Source organism: Coturnix japonica, chromosome 2 (assembly GCF_001577835.2).
Source record: "Coturnix japonica isolate 7356 chromosome 2, Coturnix japonica 2.1, whole genome shotgun sequence".
Classification (NCBI taxonomy): Eukaryota; Metazoa; Chordata; class Aves; order Galliformes; family Phasianidae; genus Coturnix; species Coturnix japonica.
The window spans coordinates 38266117-38289350 of record NC_029517.1 but is presented as its reverse complement, the minus strand read 5'-3'; the positions used below and the strand labels follow the sequence as shown (position 1 = coordinate 38289350).

Genomic DNA, 23234 nt, shown 5'->3' with positions numbered 1-23234 from the left:
CTATTATTACACAGTCTACAAACAGTATCAAATGGTAGAAAAAGCTGCAGAGAGTAAACAGCAATTAAGGCCACAGCACCCCTCCACTGTGTGACCCACTTCCAGTACAGTCTCTCTTAGCAGATAAAGAGAATCTGAATGAAAATGTTATCTCTGGCCCACAAGGAATCTGGTTTCCATTAAAGCTGAGAACCAAATCTGAAATCATTTTATTTGCACCAAATAGTGAAAATAGAAAAGGGGAATTAACTGTACTGATCCAGCTGAATGAGTGTTTAACCACAAGGGGCCATGAACTAGGACAGAAAGACTCACTGGTATGCCTCTCGGTCCAGGTGGTCCCACAGGGCCTTTCTCTCCAGGGTCACCAGGTTCACCCTGTCATAATTGAAATGTAAATAAAGAAAAAAATTAAATGGTGGAATGTTTTGAACAGAAAGGTTGAAATGAATAACTCATTTCCAGTGCATAGGAATCATAAAATGCTTGACACCGTTGGCATATTCCTACTGTATGTCATGAAAAGCCAGGTCCCATTGAAAGCCATGATGACAACAATCTGAAGAGCAGCCATGGTGATTTATAACTTCTTAGCATAGCTCTGACACCTGTGTATGACCTTGCATCCATTATTTGCATTGCTGTGCAATCAAAAATTCATATTAAATTTATCAATCTTCACATGTTCCACAAGAAAAACACAAGTGTTAATCCATGGCTCTTCAGTCAGATTCTTGAATAAATGATACTGTATGATTGCTGTGATCACACACTTTGAAAATGTTTACCTTTACTCCTCTTGCACCAGGCTTTCCACTTGAACCAGGTGGACCTGGGGGACCCAGACTAGCCTGTAATCAGAAATATCAGTAAAAAAGTGAACGGTGAAGAACTCAAGGACTCACTAAACTCAAGGATTCACTGCCACTTGAAGTTTCTGTAGAATCACTACAGACATTAGCACATAAATAGAATTCACCAAAGCTCTTCAAGGACCACAGTAGGTTATGTATCACACTGTCATTCAAGTTATTTCCTGTTGTTGGTGTGACTGCAATAATATTCTCAAAATGGTATTTAGCATGAAATAAATATTATTTTCTATCTACATATATATTTAAGTATGACAAAAAAAATGCACAAAGTGAATGTATATATACACATACACACGGGATCAGTGTTCAATCATGATTGACTTTACAGGACTAAAGCCAGTACCCAAGAATGGTAGAGCCAAATGTTCCAATCCTGAGTTATATCAGTGTAATTCCAGAATAAGAACCCGGAACCCAGCAGCATCATACACAGGTGAGGAAGATCAGTGGTCAAGGCTCAATAGTTATAACCTAGAATTAGATATGTCCTGGTTTCAGCTTAGATGGAGTTAATTTTTCCTTCATAGCATCTGGTATGATGCTGCTCTTTGTCTTTAAGAGAAAAACAATGTTGATAATGCAGTGATGCTGTAGTTGTTGCTGAACAATGCTATATGGAGCCAAGGACACTGCAGTTTCTCAGCTTTTTGTACTGTCCTGCCAGTGAGGGGAGCTGAGGGGGCACAAGGAGCTGGGAGGGGACAGAACCAGAACAGCTGACCTAAACTGGCTGAAGGGATAATCTGTATCATATGACATCATGTGAGAAAATATTGAACAATGGTGGGGAGTTGGCTGGGCAGATTGCCGCTGCTTGGAGACTGGATGAGCCTCCATTGGCAAGTGGCAAGCAATTGTTAGTGTATCACTTGTTTTGTTCAGCTTTTTAATGCTTTTCTCAAAACAATTACCCATAGAAAATATGGGACTATTTTTTGTGGAATGCACATCACAAATTAGAAGACTAGTAAGCATGAAAAAGCTCACTGTGACACAAACTTCTTTTATCCTTCTGAATTCCCTAATTGCAAACAGCAACGGGATCTTACTGTTGGAGTAAAGTGATTTGGACTTTTTTCCCTCCAGAATGCTAAGGCCTACAATTAAAACAAACAAACAAAAACAAGCTATATCTGCACTCCAATAACTTCACTTCTCTACCACCTGTGACAAGCTGATTACTTTGTCTTCAACTGCTCTGCTGTATAAAGGATCTATAGGAGCTGCAAGCCATACTGCTACTCTTGATTCTATGGAACTGACAGTTGAATATAGAACTAAACCCTTTCATTGCAACTGTGCAAAAGATTGATAATACAGTAGTTCACTTTTTATTCACCCATCTAAACTTATTTTCAAGGCTGTGATTTCAGCATAATCAAAATTTGCAGCCTCCTTAACTACTATACTGGAAAATTTCCAGTTTCTTCTTTCTGTAAGTCTTTAAAAAACTCGTTTTAATACCACCTCTATAATAACTATAAACTCACTAATTCCACCTCCGACAAATTTAGATCCCTAATCTGTGAAGCAAGGATATTGTTTAAAGCTAACCCGAGAGCCTGGAATGCCTTGTGGTCCTGGAGGTCCTCTGATCCCTTGTGGTCCTCTTGGGCCCTGACAATCAAAAGAAAGAAAAGTCAGTTCAGTATTGATAGGTTTTCAATGAAGATTAGATTGTTCTGCAAGCCTTACTGCACAGGTGAAACATATGGCTCTTTGACTATGGGAGTTAATCTCTGTGAAGCACCTGAGATGGTCATTGCCTGAAGGCCAAATTCAGAGAGCCACTATGGTGTCTATCATACAAAAGGGGCATTAAGCAACACTACTGGACATACTTTCTCCTATATAGATGCCCATACAGTGAGTGGATGGAGCATGTTAAACCTGAAAGCTACCGTAAGTCTTCTACCGGTGTAATTCTCTTCAAAGTAAATCCTTCAAGCACACTTCTAAATCACAAAACTTTTCTCTTTGGTTTTGTCAATTACCATATGATTTTCACAATGATGTCATCACAGCCTGGAAATACAATACATTCAAATTTCAACAGATTGTACTTACTACTAGCAATTTCTAATGAATTCAATTTTTAGATGCCTGCTTGAAAATATTCTGTAAACTAGAAATTCATTGACTAAATTATTCACTCTCCTTTTGATTTCACTACAAGCTGCACATGCATAAACATAAAAAGAAACTTTGTACATTTATTTCTTCACGGTCACAGAGAATATTTGCTCATAATATTCATTAATTGAAATTTTAAAAAAAAGCATTCCAAAAGGAAAACAAAAGATCGAGACTGACAACTAATTTCTCCACTGCTAACATACATCAAATCCAAAGTACTCTTAGCTACCTGTGGGCCTGGAAGACCAGGGTCTCCTGGGTAACCTGTTTCCCCCAGTTCTCCTTGCTCACCCTGCCATAACAAAAGAAAACACACACACACAAACACATGAAAAGATTTTATAAGAAATTGGAACCTGCCATACTGCCATATGCATGCAGATAATCATTTTGTGTCTGCATAGAGTATTAGCTGATAGAATGTTTATTTCCGTCCTTCCAAGTAGCTCTCAAGCAGCTTCAATTTCCTGCTGAAGAAAACTCAATTAAAAAGAAAATTAAGTAGCTTTTTAAAATTGGTATACAATGTGTGATGAACACACGAGGTACATAACAAGAGGTCAGTGTTGTTTTCTTTGCATTTTACACCATGGTCTCAGCAATACTCCTGAATTACCCTTGACTTATTGACTGACACAAAGCCAGGGCCACAAGGACAGAGCACCTTTACCACCTATAGAAGTAGAAGCATGACTTCACAACTCATCCTACATCTAAATGTTCTTATCCACCTCACCTTTCACTCTGGTCACTCAGTAAGAAAAGTCCCATCTTTCTTGAAGATGGTAAAAAAAATTGCTTCCATCTCACATCTACATAAAGTTGCCATTTAAAGAGAAGTCAGTTTAGAGTGCAAACATCATCACACAGAACATTAGTTACAGACTGATGCTAGGCTTGTGCCACCTGCAAAATGAATAAATAAATAAATAAATAAAATATGATTCATTAGGCAGGAACTGTGATAATTTTGGCTGATTCTCTCTACATGATAATTTGGTCCTAGGCATGTTACTAGATCGCATAACAAAGGACCACCAATATTTATCTTCATCTGAAAGATGGACCGATTTCCACTCCAGCACAAAACCTTTCTTTTCTGTAAGGACTGTCTATATCATGTTTTCTTATACAGTCAGATTCTGCTGCTCAAAAGTAGATAATTCTTTGCTACATTAAATAATTCTCTACAGGAGTGAGTTTCAGAGTGTGTGGAAGTTATCATGCAGATCTGTACTCATGCAGTAAAGGAAAACTGTTAGCCGTTTACTGCAGGGTCTCATTCCTGTCATCTTTAGCAAGTCTCTCCTCTATTTATGTTTCCAATTTTGCCTTAATAATAAAATTAATTGCCCTTTTATTTCAGTGAAAGCTGTCCTTCTTTCCAGTTCTAAATCCTTCAAGTCAGCAATGCCTTTTGTGTATCATACAGGGAAGGCTGACTCCTATTGCTGAAAACTTGTGTGTTAGATCACATGGAAATTTTTCCTTTAAGAGGAACAAAAGCTAAGGCTGGCCCCATAGATGCATATAGATTGACAGCAGCAGTGTTAACCACTCACTTTTATGCCTGGAGGGCCTCTTCGACCTTCTGCACCCTAGAAAGGAGTGGGATGAGAGATTACAGTCTCCAGTGGATTAAAAATTGCTGCAGACAAGGAATTTACAATCACAGGAAGGAAGAAGGAATAAATTAATTTGTGATGAAATTACAAAACAAGTAAGCTTCATAGAAAAGGCTGCACTGAACTTAAGGCTTGTAATTTCACATGAATAAGACCTGTAATTAGCTTTATAGCAAATTTCTCATTTATAAAAAAGCAAAGTAAATAAATTAACAAATAAAAATAGCTACTAAATTTGAAGCCAAATATACTTCACTGTTAGAATTACAGATTTTTGTTCCTTTCGACTGCAGGGGTTTTCTTTGTGGGATTAAAAAATAAGATTTGTTCATCCTCTCAGTGGGAACCTCATTGTATCTTGGATCAATTATTTCCACTCTGTATTGATTACTGTTCTTACATTAGGACCAGCATGGCCCTGCTCTCCTTGGAGTCCCTGTGGTCCTGGGTCTCCCTGAAAAACAAAACAGTGAACAGACCATTAAATACTGTTTCTTTTTCTTGTAATTACACTTTCTTCCCTTTATGATCCTTCTTAGATTCAGTTTCACTGCAATCAGTTGCATCATGCTAAATGCGGAGTCATTATCTGCAAATCATTTATCATAAGAAATTACAAACCACAGTGATCATGCTTGCTTTGAATTTCCAATCCAGCAGTTACTAATTGTTGACATTTTGTCAAAGCTTTTGTGAATCCATTTTTATTGACCATGGTCTTTCAGCTGGACTTCTTAAGATGAGAAAGTAGTGAGGTTTGTTGCCAAAAAAGTCATCAAAGCAAAATTATCCCCTGAGGAGTTATGTGTCACAGTTATGCACTAAAGGCAAGTTTAACAGGGCTGCTTAGTCACTAGATAGGAAATACAACTTAGCAATTATCCAAATCCTCATTCTTCGTTAATACAGATTTACTTGCTTACCTGCCATGCTGGGTTTCCCTTTTCACCCTTAGGACCAGCAACATTATTTTCAATCCCAGGTTCTCCCTGGAAAAGTTAAGTAGAAAACTCAACATTTTCAGTGACCACACCTTTATTATTCTACCTACAGATGCAGAATATGGAAGCAGGATTAATAAGAATAATCACTGCTGCCAAAAAGAAATGCATAAAGGCTATTTAAAAAAACATGCTTGCAAGAACGCTTTATAGGCACTTCTGCAAAGTCCACAGTTTTCTTCTTCAAAAAGGTGAAAATTTGTATTACCAATGGGAAACAAATCAAACCCTTAAAATGTGAAACTGTTCTGGTTGTCTGAGTATAGTAAATTGAACTAAGATTGTGTCTAATTACCAATTATCAGCTGAATTTATATTAGAATAGTTGTATTTAGTCACCTGTTGCTAGACATACATGAAATCTTGATTCCTCAAAAAAGCCCAGTTACCGTGACATCTGACCTCTTTTATAAGCATTAGAATACAGGAGTTGTCACCTTAATCTTAACTCCTCAGAAAAATAAAGACCTTTTTTTATGTACAGGAAGACAAAGTTGTGGTCCGATAAATACAATGGTTCCAGTGTAATTTTAGTCATTTATATAGGGAGCTCTGGAGCATACAAAATGGATAGGGCAGCATGAAGAAGAGAATTACCTTTGCAATAAACTTCTAACCAAAAGTCAATTAATAGGAATTCTAAATGATTGAGAAATTCCTCTTATAATGAAAACAATAAGGGAGAAAAAAATACCTCCAAGAGGAATTACGTTGTTCACAGTAAAAACAAATGTAAATAAATAAAACATTTCCTGTAGAAATGCAAGGAACATCCAGAAGATCTAAGGCTTAAATCTGCTTCTAAGCAATATATTAAAACAGACCAGTCCATCAGCAACTAAATACAGAGCTCCTGAATTTTACCATACTTTTTGGACAGTGCTGAGTGAAGAACTCTTCAAATTATGTTACATATCATATCTCAGACAGCTCCATCATGGAAACCAGGCATAAAATTGGTTCAGCAGAACAAAAATGAAGAAGTAGACTTACATGATCTCCTCTTAGACCAGGTTCTCCTCGTTCACCTGGTTCTCCTCTGGGGCCTTTTCTGCCCTGAAGTCATAAAAAGAATATAAGAAATTCTGTTATAGACAGTACCCATGGTAGAGGAAGGCCAGATAGGAGAACATAGATCTAAATCAGTGGAACTACACAGATTTGCAACAAAAGCAATCATAGTAGAGAATGGGTAGCTATGTAAGAGACTAGAGACTAGAGTCTGTAACATATTAGAGAACAAGTCATGGGCATTACAGATAGCATTACACTTCAGACAGATGTTTTCATAAAATCTCATTCTTATAAAGGATACTTTACCCGTTTTCCAGGGCTGCCTTTCTCTCCAGGAAATCCAGGAGATCCACGTTCTCCCTAAACTCGCATAGAAGGAAGGAAGAGGAAATTAAAATAAAAAAAACAGATGTTCTTTCCCATAAATGTGCTTCTCAGATTCTGCCTGGCAGGATCCAACTTCTATTAGGCATGCAACTCCAAAACAACTAAATTTCTATCTAAACAACTGAATTTCTGCTAAGCTTTAAAACCTATTCAAAGGCACAGAAATCTGTACTTTTGAACCCTGAAATAAGTTTCTCTAATTGCTAATTAATGATTCAAACAAAGATTACCTGCTCTCCATCAGTGCCATCAAATCCACTCTCACCGTGCTCACCCTACAACAATAAACAGAAACCCATCATATTAGCATCGATTCATTTGTTTCTTTTATCAGGCAAAAAGTGATGGCTCTGCTTTAGGAAACTCGAAAAAAAAAGTAGTGTGTAATAGTGGCAAGAATAGTTTAAAATAATAATCACAACTTGGAGCTAATAATTATGAATTTTTAAAGAATTATTAGCTCCTAAATGAATTCATGTTTAAGAACAGTCAATAAGAACAACTGATACAATTATAGATCTTTTCCAGGATTCAAGTTGTAGTTTGTTATACAGATTTTCATAACTTCAGTACCTTCAAAATCTATGTATATTCCAAAATATAACTAGCTTACAGGTTCATATTGTAGGCTTATAAAAATCATTCCATAATGATGAATGGTATATTGAAAAGCTTATAAAAATAACCACAATAAGAATAATTACAGGAGGGTACCATGAGTTGGACTTGATGATTCGTATGAGTTCTTCTAACTAACAGTGATTTAGTTTAGGACAGAAGTAAAAGGGATGAAGAAAAAATAGTCATTTCAGGTCATGTAGTGAGCCTGAGTCTAGTCTCTGCCCACTGCATGGTCCTCAATGAAGTTTTCACTAATACTTCAGGCTGGATATTAGGAAAAATTTCTTCTCAGAAAGAGAGATGAGGCATTGGAGCGGGTTACCTAGGGAAGTGGTAAATCACCATCCCTGGAGATGTCCAAGAAACATGTAGATACAGCACTGAGGGAGATGGTCAGTGGGTATGGTGGGGATAGATCAATGGTTGGACTACACAATCTTAGAGGGCTTTTCCAACCTTAATGATTCTATGATTACTGAATATAAATAAAAAAATAAACCATTCTTGTTTTTAACAATAAATGAATTTAGCTGAGGCCACAGTCATTTTACTACCCTGAAAGCTGTCAAGGTATTCAACAGATCACTGAATATGGCACAAGAGGATATTTTAAGTGCTAGTTAAGCCAGCAGGAGTCTCAGTCTGGAAGAGCCTATAGATACAATTGTTTTGTAGGTTATATGTTGAACTGCATTATTATAATCAACTACTTAAAGTCCATGAGGAAAAATATTATTTATATTTAACAGATTTGTATGCTGTACAAGAAAAAATATGTGGCCATACATTTTGGAAAAACTGATATGTAATAAACAAGAATTTTGTAAATAAGTATTCCAAGCAGAAGTAAGCAATCACAACTCTTATACAAGTCTTAATTTTCTTCCACTTTTTTTCTACCTCAGAAAGACGTCTCCAAACTTTACTGTATGAATTATTCTGCATTCCATTTTTTTCCCCCCAAATAGCTGTACTAAAATGCCTTGCAGGCTTCAATAAAGTGCCTCAGCTTTAGTTAGTTAACAGTTCTAGGTTCCCTTCTTTTAATATTCTGAAAGTTTAATATTTTTTAGTTAAAATCAAATTAGTGGATATAATAGTACAGTAAAATGAAACATACACATTTTCACTGGATTTCAGTAGGGCTTTTACTCCTGACTAGTCAAGTTTGATTATACTGTTCAACTTCATTGAAACAAAATCACCTGCAACTACTCTGCCTTCTCTATAATAACATGTTTCAGATACTTAAAGGAGGACAAATTATTTCAAGAAACTGAGCAGCAAATGGTATATGGAAGAAAATCACATGGGAGGATTAAAAAAAATCAGTAGGGAACAGTACTTCAAATAGAGCTGTCCAAATCCACAATAAATATCAGTCAAAATCATTCCTTCCCCTTCTCTTCTGCTTTCTCAGCATTCCTCATTCATATCTACAAAAGGAATATGAAATTTGACCTGAATTACTACCTTGACAGATGACTAAACTAGCAAGTGAATAAATTCCTTTCCTGTAAATTAAACTTAGTTGATTATGACTGCAACCATCCTAAATTCTCTGTGTGAAGTAGGCGAACTGCTAACTGTATTAATTCTCATACAAACGTATTAATAGTATATTAAATATGTTGATGCTTTTAACCTGTTCCTTCCTTGTTTAATTTTTTATCTTACAAGGTAGCATGAATTAAAATGAAGCAGAACACTGTGCTCCTCAAAGAAAAGTTGATTACACATGGAAACACATACCTGACTTCCCTGATGACCCCTAGATCCCTAGAAAGGAAAAGAAATATTAATTAAATTTGGTGACAATCTTCAGAAGCAGGATAGACCAGCCTGATGTGAAAAGGCACTCTGGGATCAGTATTTGTAACACTTATTATAAAGCCTCCTACCACCACTTTAGGGATTGACCCCTTTCCTTTATGAAGATGGTACAGGCTTCATTATTACTTCCATCCTATAAGGATTTGTAGACTTACCTTAGGCTAATCTGGAGCTGCTGGTGGAAAAGCCACTGGCAATAACTGAGCGTTAACTCCGTTGATCACGCTTTGGTTACACAGAGTACCTCTCAAAAGGAGGGCAAAAACTGAATGCTTTTACAACTGGAGGTCTTGCTCTCCCCATCCATATTTCAGGAAAACAACACAAAACAGTTTCGCAGAAAACAAGATTAAGAAACACTTCAGCAACATACTTGCCTTACGGCCTCTGTCACCTGCACATCCCCTATCTCCTCGAGTCCCATTGAAACCAACTGGACCTCTGTCTCCCTAAGAAGCAAAAAAGGAAAGTTAAAACTCATCCTTATAAAGGTGTTTACCAGTTAAATAATTAAATAAGATTAAAGCAAGACAGAATAACCCCTTTTTCTTGGCCTGACTGTTACCTGTGTGACACATCATGACTAACAACTGAGATGGATATACACAATTCTAATCCAAGACTGTCCATCATAATCTCTGCAACCTCCCTTCTTTGTGGCATCTCCTGTATGTAGCCTACTACCCACATTCTGCTACACATTTATTACATTCAGATCTTTTGAATGCTTAAAATACTTACATTATGGCTGAAAAAAACATTTAACCTTTACAAGAGAAAATTTACAATGTGAAATTCACTTTTGGGCTTTACATGCAGAAGACAAAGACAGCTTCTTCCATAGTACAGAAAAAACAAAAAAAAAAGTCACTGTGAAATTTAGAAGCAAGACATGTAATTTATCTGGATACTCACAAGGTTACAAAAAAAGTAGAACTTTAATTTTGTAAAATCACGGAATAATGGAAACTTGTTGGATGGGAGGGGCCTTAAAGATCAGTTAGTTTCCAGTTTCCAGCCCCCCTGACATGGATGGGATCACCTTCCACTAGGTCAGTCAGCGAAAAACTCCATCCACTTTGGTCTTGAACACTTCCAGGGATGGGATATCAACAACTACTCTGGGTGACCTGTATCAGTACTTTACCACCCTCATTGTAAATAATTTATCCTTAATGTCTAATATAAACATACCCTCTTTTGGGTTTTAAACTCCTTATCCCATTGTGCATCTACTCATACATAAAGAAGAAAATTGTTTCGATTCCTTCACAGCTTCAAAAGAGGCAAGACTTTGAATTTTTCAATTCAAAATACTGGGGCAAAAAAATCCAAATATTTCCTACTTCATAATATTTAGAGAATTTTCACTTTAAAAAACAACCTCAGGGTTTGGATTTTAATTCTGGAATTTGCTTATGTGGAATTTTATTATATCATTATGAATTTAGGATACCTGAAAGATAAATAAAGAAATGAATCAATACAAGTGGATGCTGCTCAAATAGCTGCAACCAGTGATTTCCAAAGAAATCATTAAATCACCATCCTGATGCAGCTTCTTGATAAGCCTAGTTGACAACTTTTCTGTCACCACTTTCCTCTCAACAGAGAGTTGGCTTCCTGCAGGCACTCTAACTAAGGTCAAATTTAGTCTGGGCAACATACTGTGAAAATTGGAACTATTCCTCTGCAGACTTTACAATTAAATACAGAGAGAAATCCCCGTCTGACTCTTTCACTTGTAGTTAGGAGTGATAGTCAAGTTCTGGGTGCAGCTCTGTAAACATAGTTGTTTGCTCTTAGCGCTAAGAAAATTGCCATTTACACTTTGCATGATTTCTTTTGTTTTCAGACTGAAAAAGAAGAAATATTCCCAGGGACTGAATTTTGGCATATGCACATTATGCAGAACTCTTTTACAGGAACAGCACAGTGCAAAGAACTTTAAGAGTCACCAAAACACTGCCATATTTAACTTTGTTAGACAATCATAAGATATTCAATTATGCCAAAAATGGATAGGATGGCCTTTTCTGCAAGAATTATCAGCACAGTCTGTCATGGAAAATAAGAATATAACTTACAATTATGCCACATAGGATCCTATTCTGTGATTCTTTCCAACTCTGTTTCTACATTAGCAGCTATTACTTGTTGTGGTGAAGTGCAGGTGCACACAGAATCAAGTCCATATACACACCTTTGATGCTTCTTGCTTAATCACATTTTTGGTTAGTATCAGTAAGTGAATGAGTAAGTGCAGACAGGTTCAGGCATCAGTAAACACCATCTTAAAAGTAAAGAATGTTTACTTACAATCCCACCTTCCTCACCAGGATGGCCAGGAGATCCTCTGTAGCCTGTACTTCCCTGGAAGACAGTAACACAAGAGAACGCTCTTCTCCAAGCACACTGAATTCATTTGCATCATTTTACTCTGCCCATGTGGAGAGAAAAATTTTCTTGAAAACCAGATCCACTTAATCTAGGGAGAGCAGGCTCCACCAATTGTGCTAGTACAACCTCTGCACAAAGTTCTGCATATTTGACATTGTTGTGGAAGAAAAAACTGGTAAAATAGTGTTCAATATAAAGTTCAAAACATTATTTCAAGAAACTGCCTAATGGATTAACAAAGCTTAGTGGGTTACTTGGTCAAATTAAGTATCTTTCTTTGTTATTCTGAAGAGGAAACTGTAAGGAAAATCTAAGGTGAAATGAAAAATATATGGAGGTGAACAATTTGTTTGGTCTAAGGTTTTGCAATAGTTTAAGAAGACTTCATGAGTGCTGAAACTTTGTATCTGAACTGATGTAAATCTCATAGCCTCAGGTTAAATATATATAAACCTAATTTTTATGCATGTATACAAACACCTATTACACAGAAACCAGAACAGAGTTTCTAGAAATTTTGACAAATTTATGCTGCAAAAAATGTTTTTAAAACTGTAAGCTGCACAACTCAATGTATCATGTCTGTCCACCTGCAGTACAACTACGTCTACATTCCGAACACTGTTTCATCTGAGCATTATGGTTTGGACGTTTTAATAAAGCAGGTGTAAGAATACCTACAAGAGTAATGGAAGAAATCAGTGTTACAAGACTACACCTTTGCTAAGTGTTGAATAAAAATGGATTTAACTGCAGATAACTGAAGAGTGTAAAATACAAAGACAAATTATTTAGAGTGTTCCCAGAACAAGAAGAAATAATGGAATTAAAGTAATAATAGACAAATAAAGACTAAATATACTAAAAATCTTAATAATGAGGTCCACTAGCATGGTGTAGAAGTGATGAGGTCTGCTATGCTTGAAATAGATAGTAAAAGAGAGAATATAAAAGCTTGGAGGATATATTGTAAATTAGTGCTGTATTGATCAGGTACAAAAGTCTCACACCCAGTGAAGGAGGATTCTTATTTTCTACTCTCAACTTAGCAGTCGCCTGTTTCTTATTCACAGTCAGCTAAAAATGCTGAATCATCAGAAATCATTTAGAAACCCCTCTATATTTTCTGCTGAATTCTGTGAAAAAGAGCACTTAATTATGTTTATGGATGGATTTTCATTTCAAAAATACTTTTGTAATAGCAACATGGAGTAGAGAAATGATTACATCTTTTATCTTCATCTGTCCTAATGGCAAGGGTTATGGGCATCTGAATGCATGTTTTGTATTACTACAGAATAACAAAAACGTGCTAAAAAAATAAAGCTATTTTTTTTGTTGATCACAGCTCTCCTACCTTCCTCCCAGGATTTCCCCAGCCACCACGATCACCTGTTTCTCCAAGGCATTTACAAACAACATTACAGCATTTTCTTTCTGCAACAGTATCCTGAATAAAAGAAGAAAAAAAAAAAAGACAAGTAGCATAGCATTTATGTACAATAAATTACAAAACACAGACTGCTTCCCTTTTGTTTATCTCACAAAAGGACTTACAAGGTTTCTCCGCAAGATGCTTGCAATCTCTGGGAATCCAACACTCAGTGGTTCATTGTATCCAAAACCTCTGCCAAACTCTATTTCACGAAGTGTAGTCAAGTTCTGAGTATTGTCCAAGCCAACTAAGAGAAGTGCATCAAGACCTTCAAAATAAGTGTAGATAGAAGTTTGTGAATGCCTGAGTGACATTATTTAATCAGAAACACATCTGTGAATAATAGCAGCTCTCTAAAACTTACATTTTACATTACGTTAAATGAAATAGAGCCACTGAGAAGAACATGTGAGACCAAAATTAAGACTTGTAATTTTCCAGTTAACTTCCCTTCTTCAGACCAAACTGCTGCTACTTCAGCTCAAGAGCCAACCTCAGTACCTGAACAGAAATGTATCTGCTTTCTCCCACACATGCTAGAGCTGGGCCTAACATCTTGTGCATTTGTCAGTAAGAATGTCTACTCTAGCTGCTGGAGTTGCGCAGTAGAAATAAGGAGCATCTTAGGTTCCCTGCACTCTAAAAATATTTCTATCATCGTCTATCAACAAAAATGAGCAAGAGAGGGAAGGGGAAATTAAGGCTTGCTCAAGCCACTTTCTCATCTGGGAGCCCATCACAAATGATCTGTCTGCATTTACCTACTAAATTACATATCGGCACAAGCAAATTTTAGGATTTCTCCAGTTTCCATTTATTTGTCCTTTCCCACTGACAGGAATGTCCTGTGAATAAAATTGGGATTTCTCTCTAGTTTACTAGGGAATTGTATCGGATTGTATATCACATATTTTAATCATTCATTATGTTTTTCTTATTGTAGATACAACTTTAGCCTTTCTATTATACAGTAGTATGAAGTAAAGTTCATTTTTCCCTTCCTCAAATGTTGTTTCTCTGAGGAAATCTCTGCTCCCCTCTTCCTCTTAGATGGAAAACTTGTCTCTTCACTTTTCACTTTTTCTACAATTCACATTTAAGGCACAGGGAATCTTGTTGTGTGACAGAAAGGGCTCTAATCAAGTCTCTGATGGCATAGCTAAAGAAAGGTACAAACCGGAGGAGCACAATTAAAGGAAGGTGTCTTATACTGAAAGAGCAGTATTGTTTCACAGGAGTTAATCCTAAGGTACTTTAGGAAACTATAATTTGCCCTATACATAAAACCAGTCTCTGTTTTGCTTCTGCTTCAAGTTAGCAGTGCAGAAGATCATGACACAGATCAAACCCAGAAAATAATAATCCACAGGATAAAAAATAATTTTTAAAATAATAGATTATCAGTTTTCATTTAATACATTAAAAAGATTGGCTCAAGAATACAACTAAAGATGGGGAATACCCTTGTGAATACTCTGGAATGTGCAATTATTCTGAACATGGTAAACATAGGTTCACATGGAGAAGCAATCACTTTCCCTGTGACTTCTGAGTAACTCTATTAGTGCAGCGAGTTGTATTATTTAGTAAGTTTATAGTAGCAGAGCAATACAGTGGGCCTCAGGGCAGTAGGAGGCCGGAGCATCAATGCAGTGCTGTAATACCTTTGAGGCGAAAGGCATTGGCTGCTTTTCTGAGATCTTCCAGAGGATCATCCAGCCCATCTGAAAATACTAACAGAACCTGTCAGTAAAGAGAGTAATACTGAATCACTTGGGAAGAATATTAAAAGCTATGTTAATGTAAAAAAGTACAGTTTGCATTGAAAACTGGCTATGAGGTAGTTTAAATTCCACTACATTGTGTAGACCTGGAACGCATGTGATTGAAAAAGAGCAAAAATACAAAACCCTTTCTTTCCTGAAAACATTTCTATCTGAGAGATCTGTCTTGCCTATCAATTCTTACCATTGCTATTAACTGTATTGTATCTGCCATATAGTATGCTATCCTGAAGAGCAATTCTGCCATGACTTCCTGCATGGAGACCTTAGCAAGTAGAAATGTTCAAACAGCCACTACAGGACATGCTCAGTGCTCCACTGAGTCAGCACCTTATTAAAAATAAAAGCAATGATCCTGAAACGCTTCACTGAGATCTTTCTTTCACTTAAATGGAATGAATCCTTTCATTTCAGAAGATATTAAGTCAAGTCTTCAAGCTCACCAATTCATGATTCAAGAGTTCTTGAGCTACCCTTTGTTTCCATGGAATAATCATCATCAGAGACAGCACTAAACATTAAAAATTAAACCATGAAATTTTTCAAGTGTGTTCATTCACACCATTATGTTACCTTCACTTTAGCAGAGGTTGCACTAAAAAACTTCTCCTGAACTGCCTGTAAGAAGTCTGCAGTCAGGTAAGTATTCACCACTGTTTGTGCCTCTAAGAACTTCTGCATGATCTCCTCATTATAGTCCTCAAAATCAGAGTTGAAGAGGAATTGCTTGGTCTGTGACAATACTTGGAATTTGAACCTAATGCTGACTGGAGAGCCAGCATTACAGCTGATACTTGGAAGAGATTTCATCTGGAATAAAAGCTTGGGGAGGAATGTTTGCAGTTTCTGTTTCAGAAGCAGTGAAGATGCTGACTGCATGTGTCTTGAACTATCAATAGCTATAGCAAGGTCTATATTGCAATCTGTGAAGAAATCAGAAAAAAGAGAATCTGTAAGCAGACACCATTTATGATATTTGTCTTTCATCACAGTATTGTGGTTTACCCTGACGGGTGGCTAAGCAGTATACAGCCATTTGCTCACTCCCCCCATTCACCAGATGTATGTACATATCCAAATGCAAAACAGCTCACTGTTCTCACTGTTATTCTTCTGCTCCCAAATAGCCTTAGAAGGTTTAGTCTTGCAAATATTTCCATAAGCTTTGCTACCAATTGAGAATAAGCAGCACATATTTAAATTGCAATGTAAAGCTTGACTGTGATTTATCGTTTTGTCACAAGATCAGATAATGCATACAAATACAGAACAGTAGACTGAAGAATCAAAAGTGATAGTGGGAAAACCCTCAACGTGTAACATATTATAGCTACTGTGCTGTAAGGGGAGGGCTACCTCAGTTACAGAATTGATAGGAGTAAAAATTGTAATGTTCCAGTACTTGCAGTACAAGTCTTCCCTTTGAAGGGCATGTACCAAAACCTTTCAACATACAAAGTCAATGCACTTTTACAGCCACAAAATTTGACTGACTTTTAGGCCTCAGAGAAGTGTTTCTGTTTAGTCCACAGCATGGAAATGCATGAAAATATTTATCTTAAACAGTTCTAAGTATCTATACACATGTATACAAACACACTTCACTTGGAGGTGTGAAGTTGCTCGTTAGCCAGAGCCTGTGATGTTGTCCGTCTGATTTCAAGATTCAGAGAACAACCTCCCCACAGTACCTCTATAGGAATTAATTTTTGTCAACAGTTGCTACTGACAGTTCCATTGGAACAGGATGGTCATATTTGGCTGTAGACGGCGTAAGTTTTCTGTAAGACCCTTTTTCAGATATCACTGAATTATCCATCTTCTCTCTTGTGATTAGAGTATCACAGGCACATCTTCTCTGTTTCCTTTCAGATACTGAGGAATGATGAATGTGTGTGATAGATGTGAAGCACTATCTCACCTCAGAAATCATTTACCATGGCTAAAAGCATAATGGTTTTTGTCTGAAGAAAAGTGTAAGTTTAGAAAGTAACAAATCTATGCAGAGCTATTTGGTAAAACAGTTGCCCTGCTTCCCAGCATGCTTGGGTACTTTTGCTAGGGACTGTATGTAGCTATGTGGATATTCTCCACTACATACCCAACAATAGATTTATGGTACTTACCCTGGTTAGCTTGGTCTTCAGGTTCACAGATCTCACTGATAATAGCGCTCTTGATTGTTTTCAGTGCATCAAAGTTCTCTACTGTGAACACTCTCCTTGCATCACCAGCTATTCGAAGCAGCTCAAAAGAGTTTACAATCCCTACACCAACTGCAAAGACATGTATCCCATTGCTTCTCAAAGCCATGGCTGCATCATCCACTCTGTCAGCAGAGTGGCCATCCGTAATCACAACAAGGTTCTGTGAAACTCCTTGGTTCTTGCGCCCTCCATTGGCAGGTTCAAAAAGACTCTGGGCAAACCTCAGTCCTTTGCCAGTGAATGTAGAAGATTTCATCTGCTCGATTCTGTTTATCTGTTCCTTTATAATTGTGTCACTATAGAACTCATTAAGATAAAATTCCTTCTGGGGTTCTTGACTGTACTGCACTACCCCAAGACGTACTTTTTCCCTAGAAATAACAAAATTGTCCATAACATCCTTCATGAAGGTCTTCATGATGGAAAAACTATGTTCTGATATACTTTCTGATCCATCTATCAAGAATATCAGGTCTGCCACATGATTGCTGCAAACTTAGGGAGAAAGCAAGGACAAGACACAAAACAACAACAACAAAACGATTAGTGAGGAGCAATGTTCACATTGTTTAACTTCTTCCTTATTCTCTTCAGTTTAAGCCATTAGTCAGAAAATCTGTTGCTGCACAAGGACATAATCTACCTGTCATCTAAAAAAGTGTGGTCGAGAAGCCATCTTTCAATACAAAATGAACCATTAAGTGAAGTCTTTCTACAGGTGTCATAGGTGTTTTGATAAATGGGATTTCCCAACACACTGGGTTCTTCTCTAAGCACAAATGAGAAGAGGTGTATTAGGAAGTGATGAGCCACTGTGTGCAGGTGGAATCAGACACATTTGTCAGCAAGGGCCATGTCTACACTAAATAAGCAGGTTCACTGGATTTTTAACAAAAGTTTTGTATACATTTGTTATGCTCTTCACACTCTTAACAGAGTTTGACATATATGGTGGTATTTGAACGACCTAAGTACATTGTAGTATGGTGATCTATTTGTTCTAACACACATGAACCTTTATATCTTTAAAATTTAATACTTTTCTTCAGGATGGGCTGCCTAAGTCTGAAGTTCTAACTTGAATGAATAATGTTTGCTAGGAGTTAAAAGACATATGCCTCCATCAGTATAAGCAACCCCTTGAAAACAGCTGATGGAAGACCATTGGTAGGAGGTAACTTTTGAGACTGCATCTTCACATGTGCTGTATTTTAAGCACAGAACTCTTTCCAGACTTTTCCACTCATCCTCCTATTACATCCAAAGAAAATATTTAACACTGATCTTTGTCTTGGACATTCTTCATTTGTAGAAAGAAACGTAGGGAATTTGTTCAAAAATCTATTTTACCTGGTTTAGATATCTCACACACTGTCTGAGTAAGGTTTTCGTGTATGTTTTCTAGTGCATCATAGCTTTGTGCAAAGAACAGTCTTTCTTGATCTTCAGTAATCTCTTCAAGTTCTTCTCTGCTTGCTTTGCTCACTCCAACAGCAATTAAGATGATTCTATCTTCCTTCAGAGCTCTTATGGCCATGGGAAGGTTGCCTCTATCTGATGGCACTGTTGGTTCATCAGTAATGAGAACAAGGATCCTAGCGACAGCAAGAGATGATGCACGTCCACCATAGTTCACACCAAATCTCTGCCTGGCAAACATCAAAGCTCTTGCTGTGAAGGGCTGGCCTGACAAAGGCTTCAAGCTGAATACTGCTTCTCTAATCTGAGACTTGGAAGCGTATGAATTCAGTGAGAACTGCACCTCTGGATTGGAGCTATAGACCAAAGCACCAAACTGAACTTTGTCCTTTCCAACCACTGAGTTGTTAACTACTGCTTCTACAAGCTGAAGCATGTTTTTGAACTTCAGGTCTGTAACACCAGATGATCCATGCACTACAAACATGATATCAGCAGCCTCTGCTCTCTTGCACACTGTCAGTGGAAAGAGAAGAAAAAGAAATAAAGTTATAATTCCATCTCTCTTCATCACCCTTTAATCTCCTTCAAGACTTTGTATAGATATTTCTGTTCCCATGTTCCAGCTGTAGCCACAAAGTGCAGAGCATTTTACAGAAAAGGGGAAATATTTATTTACTTGCTTACAAAGAAAAGAATGAGATTACAACCTGAAAAAGAATAGTGTGTATCATATGGGGGGACAGATGTAGACTCCACTATGAACATGGAAAACAAAATCTTTCTTTATAAAGTGTTGACAGGAAAAAGAAAAAAAAAAAGAAACAAGTACCTAAAGAGAACAAACAGAGAGGCTTATCATCACTACTTACACTTCTGTAGATTACAAATTTCAAAGACAATCTGCTTTTCTGAGAAGTTAATTTCACTCTCAAAGAACACTTTGTCTTGGGCGCCAGTTATCTCCACGAGTTGTGAATTGTTGGCCTGGAGCATGTCAATAGCGTATATACTGATACCTTTGTCTCGTATAGCTCTGGCTGGGTTTTTTACTGAATCTTGTGCTTCTCCATCAGTGATCACTATCAAGTACTGTTTCAATTCAGGACGTCCTCCTCTAGGTCGATCAAAGTAAGAGGCAGCAAAGGTCAGTGCTTTCCCAGTCAATGTTCCCAATTTTATCTGCTGCATTTCTTGAATGGCTCTCTGCACGTCAGCTGTAGTGCTGTATCTGTCCAGCTGGAACTCTTCTCTTATTTCAGAGCTGAATTGAATCAAGCCAATTCGAACATTATCAAGCCCAACATCTACCTTGGTAACAAATGACTGCATGAAATCCTTTATCTTCTGAAACTCAGCTGGACGAATGCTGTTTGAGCCGTCCACGAGGAAAACAACATCAGCTCTCACATTTTTACAGACTAAGAAATAAAGGGGGAAAAAAATAACAGAATAGGCTAAAATCACAGATTTCACCTGCACTTTTAACACCTCAGCTGTGTCAAACCCCCCAAAAGCCGTAAATGACAGAATGGGAAGACAGATGTCCTCAGCAGGTATATGGACAAGAGTGAACAGGAGCCTTAATCGCTAACAAGATAACCACCCTCTGACTCATATGTTGAAGAACATGAATTTATCTCTTCATAAATGACAGCATTCTGCAACACTCAGACTATTCTCCTGTTCAGAACCGCAAATATCCTGATGTTAGACTGCAGGTAATTATCACTGGGCACCGTGTGTGTTCTCATGAAATGGGGTCAGGACATGCCTAAATGCAAGTACTTTGGGTTTTACTCTTGTTCATTTTTTTACTTGACAAATTTTGACTTCTGGTATTTAACCTAATTTTATTTTGCTTGGTGACTGGTACAACTTGTATTTTGAAAGTTTGTCTAGTCTTGATGTGGCAAAGTCTGAGATCACCCACATACAAATCTCTATTTCTGGTGTGTAGCAATAGCATTCTCAGAATAACCCAAACTGCATGTACACATTCTAACTCTAGCTGCTTGGAAAGAGTTTAGGCTTAAGAGATTCTCTTACCATTTGTTGAACAGACTTCTTGCACAATTTCACGTTTAATATGTTTCAGAGAATCAAAGTCATTTACAAAAAACATTCTATTTTTTGTCTCTGCTATTTCCTCCAGCTCTTGTTGAACAGCATTCTTGATGCCAATGGCATAGATAACAATTCCTTGTTGTCTCAGATCTCTTGCTGCCTGATTCACCCCGTCTTCAGATTTACCGTCTGTAATCACTATAAGAATTTGTGAAACATTTTCCCTATAAGCCATTTTGAACAGACTTTTCATAGACCTTAAGGCATTTCCAGTTCTGGTACCTCCACCAATTTGATCAATATTCTCAATTGCTTCTATTAACCTCATCATCTGGTTGTGTTGGCCAATTATGATTTCTGTCTTTGACTCAGATGCATATTGAACCACACCAAAGCGAACATTGTTAGCTCCAAGTTGGAATATTCTGATAACCTCATTCATGAATGTTTTCATGTCCTTGAAGTCGGATGGATATATACTGCCAGAGCCATCAATTAAGAAATAAATGTCAGCTTCCTCTGTGTCCACACAACCTAATTAACAAATAAATAAATAAATAAATAAATAAATAAGGTTACAGGAGTTTTGACAATTCCAGGTGTAAAAAAATCACTGTACTGTAACACAATCTCAAAAAAATAGATAAATAAACGCTACTAGTAATTTTATTTGGAAAGTCCTTCAGTTTAAAAGCTTGTAAAATCTTGAGGGTTGAATAAATTGAGTAAGAGATTACTAGACTTCTCTGCACCAATGGAATATGTCAAAGCAATATATTAGAATAACAAAAGTGACTGTTACTGGCACTCAATAATAAAAGGACAGTAAGCATGATGGGATGGAAGATAAGACTGGAACAGCTACTAGAGTAAGAAAAATTGAATAAAAGACAGATACAGTGGGGTACCATAATAGTGTGGCAGCCTGCAAAGGCTAAAGAATGAAGAAGTGCAGCTAGAACTAAAGGTAATTTGAAACAGAATGGTAAGAGAAGATTTTTTGTTACAGGCTGGGTAGAATCTAGGTATGAAGATAAAAATATTACCAGGGTTTGTTTTATGAGAGGCTAGATTCCTGAACTGGTAGTAACAGCATGGCCTAGCTACTTCTAGAGGTGAGAGATGACATTTTACTTCATCACTGTCAGAATTCAGAATCATTGTACACCTAAAAATTATTTTTACAGTTGGAGCTCTTTTATAACCTGGATTCAAGTAACAGAGAATTGCCTCAGTCTATTTGTAGATATTATTAAGCTGTTATTATTAACAGACAGTTAACCTGGAGAATCCTGAGAAGAATCACATTCACTTGAGCACGAGGTAGATTTGGGATTTGCTTAAGGGGAAGCAGCAAAAACTTCCTGCCACATACTTCCCCAAAAGGGCAGGAATGTGTAGGGGAGGGTTCCAAGCAGGGCAGATCTTGGCTGGAGGATATTTGGAACCATCATCATCAGAATTTTATAAACGTTTCAAAAATATTTCCGAATTTTAATTTCCCCTTGCATTAAGCGCAGATGTTGTACACATCAGCAACAAGGCTGGCAGCATGGAAATGATGATTTTATGCATACTTCTTACCTTCCTTCAGACTTTGTGATTTTAACGGTACTACAAATGTTTTTGTCACAATTTCATTACAAAGCTGTTTCTTTATTTTCCATTTGATATTTGACAGTTGTAGAAAAAACTTCAGGGTGGTAACATGATTCCTTGGAGGATATGTTGCGATTTTATCAAGTCTGCTACCCTCTGTGATATTCTGGATGCCCACAGCATAGACAGTAACACTTTCACGTCTTAGTTTTGATGCTGGTTCAGTGTAATCATCCAAGGATTGTCCATCAGTGATAACCACAGCAATCTGTTGCACTCCTTGTTTTTTTCTGCTGCCTGCCTCTTGAGTGAAAACCTTATTCCTCAGGAACTCAATCGCTCTTCCAGTGTATGCTTGCCCACCTCGATACGGTAAATTCTTCAGGTAGTTCAGTATTTCCAGTTTATCCTTGAATGTGTCAAGAGTGAACTCTAGCCTTGGTTCATCACTGTACAAGACTAGCCCGATTCTTACATTGCTTGGATCAATATCTAGGGCATTAACAATTTTTAACAGAAAAGCTCTAATCAGCTGGAAATTTTTTGATCCAATTTTGCTGGATTCATCCACAAGAAAGACAATATCTGCCACTGTTGCACTGGAACACACTAAAAGCAAAGTAAATAAAAGGAAGATAAGATTACTGTAGGTTACACTGTTGGACTATGGTTAAATACAAAATCCCCTGTGGTCATTTCATAATCCAAGCCAAAATGTCCCCTCATTCAGAACAGGCAATTTCACTGCAGCCAACCCCTCAAAATCACTGCCCTGTTCCCTTTAGTTAGTACAGATTTATAACAAATTATGCACAGATAAACATTGCAACT

At 37.1% G+C, this 23234-nt stretch overlaps 1 protein-coding gene across 1 annotated transcript in view; it reads right to left on the bottom strand.

The window, feature by feature from the left end:
• Positions 1–23234, bottom strand: part of COL6A6 (collagen type VI alpha 6 chain) — a 36551-nt gene that overhangs the window by 9838 nt on the left and 3479 nt on the right. The window contains exons 4-25 of the mRNA XM_015854028.2: positions 22389–23012; positions 20787–21338; positions 19610–20158; positions 18669–19253; positions 17238–17813; positions 15685–16034; positions 14992–15070; positions 13450–13595; positions 13250–13342; positions 11812–11865; positions 9870–9941; positions 9412–9438; positions 7269–7313; positions 6958–7011; positions 6631–6693; positions 5560–5625; positions 5037–5090; positions 4574–4609; positions 3241–3303; positions 2430–2492; positions 789–851; positions 316–378 (exon numbers count right to left, since the gene is read on the bottom strand). Of these exons, the coding sequence (XP_015709514.1) occupies positions 316–378; positions 789–851; positions 2430–2492; positions 3241–3303; positions 4574–4609; positions 5037–5090; positions 5560–5625; positions 6631–6693; positions 6958–7011; positions 7269–7313; positions 9412–9438; positions 9870–9941; positions 11812–11865; positions 13250–13342; positions 13450–13595; positions 14992–15070; positions 15685–16034; positions 17238–17813; positions 18669–19253; positions 19610–20158; positions 20787–21338; positions 22389–23012 (4277 nt within the window). The remainder of the gene's footprint in view (positions 1–315; positions 379–788; positions 852–2429; positions 2493–3240; positions 3304–4573; positions 4610–5036; positions 5091–5559; positions 5626–6630; positions 6694–6957; positions 7012–7268; positions 7314–9411; positions 9439–9869; positions 9942–11811; positions 11866–13249; positions 13343–13449; positions 13596–14991; positions 15071–15684; positions 16035–17237; positions 17814–18668; positions 19254–19609; positions 20159–20786; positions 21339–22388; positions 23013–23234) is intronic.